Below are 6456 nucleotides of genomic sequence, written 5' to 3' on the forward strand. Positions count from 1 at the left end.
GCTAGAGTAAAAAATTATCTGCTTTACTGAATTATCTCTAAATATCTTCACATAACGTGGATAACGATTGAATATTGCCGACCTCTAGTTACGAGCCTTACGTTAATGTATTATTTATGCTCTCAATTTAGAAACTCCTGATATGATCAAACGTTCATTTCGATATATGGTATATCGTGTGGAAAATAATATTCGATTTTTAGACAGTTCGGATGTTTAGATCAAGGTTTGGATGTTTAGATCAAAGTTTGGATTTTCTACCCAAGTGTTTGGATTTTCTACCCAAGAGTTTGGATTTTCTACCCAAGAGTTTGGATTTTCTACCCAAGAGTTTGGATTTTCTACCCAAGAGTTTGGATTTTCTACCCAAGAGTTTGGATTTTCTACCCCAACGTTTGGATTTTCTACCAAAAGGTTTGGATGTTTTACCAAAAAATAGAATTTTCTACCCAAAGCTTTGATTTTGTATCTAAAATCGATTTTCTACCCAAAGGTTTTGGTTTTCTAGCTAAAATTATCGTTGATCTATTTTTCTAGCTAAAATTATCGTTGAACAATTTTCTATTTATCTAGCTAAAAGTTTATTATTTTATAATTACATTGTAAATTTTAAAACTGCACTGTTTAATTTTATAATTAAATTGTCAATTTTAAAACTAGACTTTAATTTTATAATTAAATTGTCAATTTTAAAACTAGAGTTTAATTTTATAAATAAATTGTCAATTTTAAAACTAGACTCTAATTTTATAATTAAATTGTCAATTTTAAAACTAGACTCTCATTTTATAATTAAATTGTAAATTTTTGACTAAACTGTATAAATTTATGATTAAATTAGAATTTTTTTTTAACAAAACTCTTAATTCTATAAATATACGGTTTTGTAGATAATTTATTAATTCTATAATTAAACTTGTTCGAAACTTTCCCTTTCAGTCGCAATAATAGTTTTCCAATAAATGCCAGGAAGAAATTCGTTATACACCCTTGCAAACATACAGGTTACATCTTCTTACTAGGATCAATTGAATTATTTTAACCTTCTAACTGTTATCTTCCAACCAAATAATTAACTATGTAATATACTCTGCTCGGATAAGTAGACAAAGTCAGCTGGCCACTTGATTTTCCTTTCCATACCAGTTTATTTGAATGAACGAGGAAATTCTTACAGAATTACGTAACAGTATGAAATGTATAACAAGAAACGTTTACCAAACGTTTTAAAAGTTGTTCCCGGAGGATTTCAAATTAATGAAGCTTAGTCCACCGATAAATTAATGATAACAATTGGGTTCAAGGACAAATAAAGATTTCACATTTGCGTTGATTTCGATGTTTTTTATGCCGAATTTTGAGAGCTCGTAGCTCTGAAACGGGGCTTTTTAGATTAGCCGTGGAATGTAATAAATTTAACTGCCTTTGACATTGAATTTGTGGCTTGAGGCGGGGGATTATGGACAATGAACCGGGTTTCAGCCCTGAAGGGAAGAATCTCGAAAAAACTGGACTTTGCGGAATGTTGCTCAATATTTGGAAACGTTGAATAAAAAGGGATTTTTGAAGGTGAATAGTTGCAGAATCTTTCAATCACGCTGAAGATTCGTTTCAACGAAGACCAAATTTTCAGGTTCGTTCTTGTTCAGGTATTAGAAATTATAGATTTCTCGTAAAAATAATAAGATAATGGCATTACGTTGCTTCAAAGTAATTGTTAAGTTAAAAATGGGTTTATTTAAATTATTTTATGAAATAAAAAGTCAGTTATTAGAATGTTTCGTCTGCTAGAGTGCTAGAGCCGGATTGGAATATTATTTTTAAAAGCAAAACCAGAAGTATTTAATTTATTTTTTCAGTATAAATATCCATCTCCTTACCCGTACCAAAATCGAAACTGACTTTTTTTAAATTTAAAAAGACAAGTTTTAAGCTGCGAGGGTTCCATATTCATTCTTCTTTCAAACTGAATTCATGCTTAATTAAGACCTTAAAGAAAGCTTATTTACAACTGTAGAATGTAGATATGAAAAAGTTATAAACAAGCACCAACAAAATCAACATCAATAGCTTTTTTAAACTGAAATTTAGGACCTTGAATATGAGATCAATGAAGTGAGGCGTTTAATAATTAAAAAAGGCTGTAATAACTTGTAATCGAGAGACTTGGTTGAGTCTTCATTTTAACTAGAATAACCAGCTTGAGTTTATAACTTATTTAAAGCCGCATTGTAGTAATTTTTTTGCCTACATTTAAGTAGAGTATATTTATTCTTGTCTCAATCAAGTATGATAATACGAGGTGTGGTTTAGTCTACCTTGAAGTAGAATTTATCGGAGTTATTCTAGGCTCAATCAAATCAGAAAATAGGAGATTTGATTTACTCTACATTTAATTTGAACTATTCGGATTTACTTAAGTATCAATCTAAAAAGATAATAAGATATTTGTTTAACACTGAAATTAGTTTTTGAGCACCAAAATCAAAATTTCACTAAGAGATTCCAATTGCACATTTTTTTTTGCCCCTCCGGTTTTATTAGTACTGTGTAGAAAATATTTATTTTCTAGGTGAGCCGCTGATATTTCTAAAACTAATAAAACTAGCATGCTTTATATGTGAGCTGTACAATCCAATTTAGAGTAAAATTATTATCAGCTATTGCATGGTGACCCATGCATCTCTTAAGCTCCGGCGTTCGATATATTCCGGCGTTTGGTTTAATGTACCAGATATTGGTTCAACGAGAGATTCCAATATGTGAGTAGCTTAATGAATTATGGACGCCTTGCACTAATAATAATACAGAACTAATATCAGTGTTTAACAAATCTCGCTAGAACTAGGAAGTAGAATTTCTGATATAACTATTGGGTCGAATGGATATATATAGTCAAAAATGTAAATAATTATACTCAGGGAGTTGAGTAAATCTAATCGCCGGGCTATCTCGTTGTTATCAGCATGTGGGGTCACGCCTTGGTTAGCACTCTCGCCTCGCAGCAAGAGGAGCCGGATTTGATTCCAGCTCGTGGCGCTGGGTGAAAACTCGGAACAACTCCTTCGCGTTGAGTTTGCAAGTTCTACCCAAATGGTTAAAGGGGTCCCCCCCCCCCGAGATCTTCAGTCTCACCTTTGCGTTAAAACTTGCTTAGTTTAACGGTAAAAATAAGTGTCGGGAGCTGTTGGCTCGCGTGACATGAAGGGCTTACCACCACCATCCTACGCATTCTAACTCGGCCACTGTTAAGTGACTTTACGGTAGCTGAATTAGGCTTTTGGTGGTGACTTGGGTATTAGCTTAGCTGATTATTTTAATTTCCGTAATACTGACATCTTCCGACTGGACGGTACATTTGAAACAAACACCTAGAACGTTTTCCGCACCCCTCACCGGTGCAGGATCAATCTGAACCATGGTGTCCGTGGATTCTAAGAATGTTTTAAATGATATGGCCAAATAAAACTGTGCTTCGATACCTCTCCCAAGTTGGGTCAAGGTACAAAAAGCGAGGGGCATGGAAGCGTGAGCAATATTTTTTCTACTTTACTTAAAAACTCTTCCAGGGTTAAAATACTTTTTTTTAAACTGCAGATGTTATTCTCTTTTAATGTTTTAGGCTTTTCTTACATTAAATTAAAATTTGTAAATATATTTTCCTTTATTTCAGTAAATGTTAAAACTTATTTGGGACTAAAAATAAATCGAAAAGTTACGTAGAAATAGAGATCTGCGGAACAAATAAATTAACCGGTAAAATTTCGATTTATCATAAAAACTTGGGTTAACTGTTTATTTACAAACATTTTATACGAATAAACAACGATTTAATATACAGAAATAATCAGTTTTTTCTGATATTTTTTGGATAATTGTCGGTTATGAATAAAAATAAATAATTGGATAATTTCTTATTCAAACGCCGATCTCTACGTAGAAATAAAGACGCAATTCAGAAATTATTTAGACCTCTTTGAAAAATATTTTTATTTAACGAAAATCATACACTCTTCAGATTTGGTTTAGTCATATTTTGATGTCTCGGATATATCGGTTTGGAAGAAAAAATTGTGTGGGCGAACTATATAATGATAGTTATTTACTGAAACTCTTATACCGATAAAATATGGATTATAAATTAATAAATATCCCAGATTCCCCACGCAGTTTCCTTTTTATGTATTAAATCATTAGTTGATGTTATATAGGTTAATTTCTTATTTATTAGAAATAACTTATTTTTAGATTTTCGACATGAAATCCTACGGAGTGCTGTCTTTGGTAGTTCTGGTGGGATACGTATCAGTGACTAGCGCTCAGTCACAATTACCTGGTCAGTTTTCCGGAGTGAGCGGAGCATTGGGAGTGTTTGGGACCTTCCTGGATATGTACGACAGATATCGCAAAGCTCGACTCATTGAGCACCCGGCCTCTGGAAAATGTATGAATATCGAGAACGCTCTAATCGGCTCAGGCATCAAAGTCATCCTTTACGATTGCAACTGGAGGTGAAGCATATTTTTAGATAAATAGTTTCTTTATAAGGAGTTTAACAACACCCTTTTATTTTCAATTACTTACTTCCTATTGAATAGAAATCTGACATACCATCCGGGATTTCGCGAACGCGTAGGGAGTTTGATTCTATCAGCGGCTATATTCCAGATCTAAAAGAGGGGTTCAAATTCCCTTGGCACATCCAGGGGCGAAACTATGTTCCCTGGACCCCCTGAGAAACTCTTATTAAGGTTTTAGCCGTTATACAGCCAATAGATCGAAAGGAATTTTATGGGTCTGCGGGGGCCCTGTTTCCACCACTACGAGACAGGTAACTAAGTCGAATTAAGAGTGAAGTTGTTCCCATCGTAGAAAGATGGCGCCGAGCTCAATCCCAGCTTCTGGCTTTGGGTAAAAACTCAGAATTACTTCTTCCGCGTAGAATTTCTAAGTTACCTTCCCACTGCTTAGAGGGGTTTTCCCTCGAGCTCTTCGGTTTCCCCCTTTGCAGTAAAAGTTGTAGACGTTAATGGTAATAGTACGTGTAAGGAGCTGTGGATTCCTGTGACTTGAAGGGCTTGCCACCACTCTCCTATACTACTTGTAATAAAGGTATTAATTAGTCGCTAGATGACTTCGGGCTAGGCTGGTACCTTCGGTATTCGCCTAGCTGAATATTATTATTATTATCATCTTAATATTACTTTTATGCAACGTACCCCGCAATTTTATTCCAAAATGGTGGCACCAAACTTTTGCCACTAACTTAAATATAAATACAGTAAAAAGCGTAAAATGATCTCCGCTTCTGAAGTATGAAAAAATAAAACTAGCCGTAATTGTATCCTTGCTCGCAGGGGTGTTCTGACTCCGGTGAACGAACTCTTTTACGCTGTCGACGCCCACGGAGCCCACCTTCTGAAGGGTTCTGCCAGTTATTCGAACATGTGCGTTTACACCGGCACCAGCCACGAAGATCCCCTGTACACCACCGGATGTAACACCGACGACCACAAACAGCAATTTGAGTTTCGAAATGTAGGTGGTGACGAGAACCAGCTGGTGCAGAGAGCGACGGGAAAGTGCCTCAGAGCTTTTGGACACGGAAACGGGGACGCCATCCGCATTACCAACTGCGACCACAACGACCGTGACCAAAGATGGAGAGTATGTAACGGTGACCGGAATTGTAGCTGAGCCATTGTAACTTTCAAACTCTAAAGATAATTTATCTAACTTCAAATGAATAACGTCTCTTAATAAATAATCTGTTATTAAATCAATTAATCACTTAATTAATAAATTAATATCTTACTTAATACAATAATTACCTTATTAATACATTAATGAGGTAATTATTGGAATGAGGACGAAGGATCTGGTCAAGTATCCACCAGCCAAGAGACAAAAAGTGCTGTTGAGGTCTCTCAGACTAATGTAATCCACTGCCTCTCCTATTCTAGCTTGCCTCATTTTGCTCAGCGTCACTACAGTTCGTCTTCCCATTTAGAAAAATGTTGTTAACTAAATTCTCGAACAGTCTTTAACTAAAACTTTATTTAATTTTTATTAAACCCTCATAATCAGATGTTGTTCTGACGGAACCTCGCTAATGGACTAGATAATGGACCGTACACGCATTCTTTTCGTGTAAGTGACTGATTTTTGGCTGTACATTCTTTTGGAGAAATCTAGTTGAATTTCAACTGATATATTTCGTGATGTTAGTGACGCGTTAGCTTCGATCAGTAGCGACAACAGGATTTGTTGGCAAAGTAGGCCAAGTACGTTGGGCTGTCTATTAAAGATTTGGGTGCCCTTTAAAATTTCAGATAAGGCCATGGTCTTTCCCTTGGCACCGCCAATGACTTTGAAAACTTTGACCCATTGTATGCTTAGAATGTAATATTGTATTATTGAAATAGTAGCTAACTCATTTTGATTTTGTCTAAATGA

At 35.0% G+C, this 6456-nt stretch overlaps 1 protein-coding gene across 1 annotated transcript; it reads left to right on the plus strand.

Moving 5' to 3' along the window:
* The first annotated feature begins 1592 nt into the window (after nucleotides 1-1592).
* Nucleotides 1593-5732, plus strand: LOC149949710 (uncharacterized). Its single transcript, XM_090170063.1, has 3 exons — nucleotides 1593-1633; nucleotides 4249-4511; nucleotides 5358-5732. Exons 2-3 carry the CDS (start codon nucleotides 4258-4260, stop codon nucleotides 5695-5697), a joined length of 594 nt encoding a protein of 197 aa, XP_090026189.1. The 5' UTR covers nucleotides 1593-1633; nucleotides 4249-4257; the 3' UTR covers nucleotides 5698-5732.
* The last annotated feature ends 724 nt before the right edge of the window (nucleotides 5733-6456 follow it).

The sequence above is a fragment of the Leiobunum rupestre genome, chromosome 3 (genome assembly GCF_980474605.1).
Source record: "Leiobunum rupestre chromosome 3, qqLeiRupe1.1.hap1, whole genome shotgun sequence".
Lineage (NCBI taxonomy): Eukaryota > Metazoa > Arthropoda > Arachnida > Opiliones > Sclerosomatidae > Leiobunum > Leiobunum rupestre.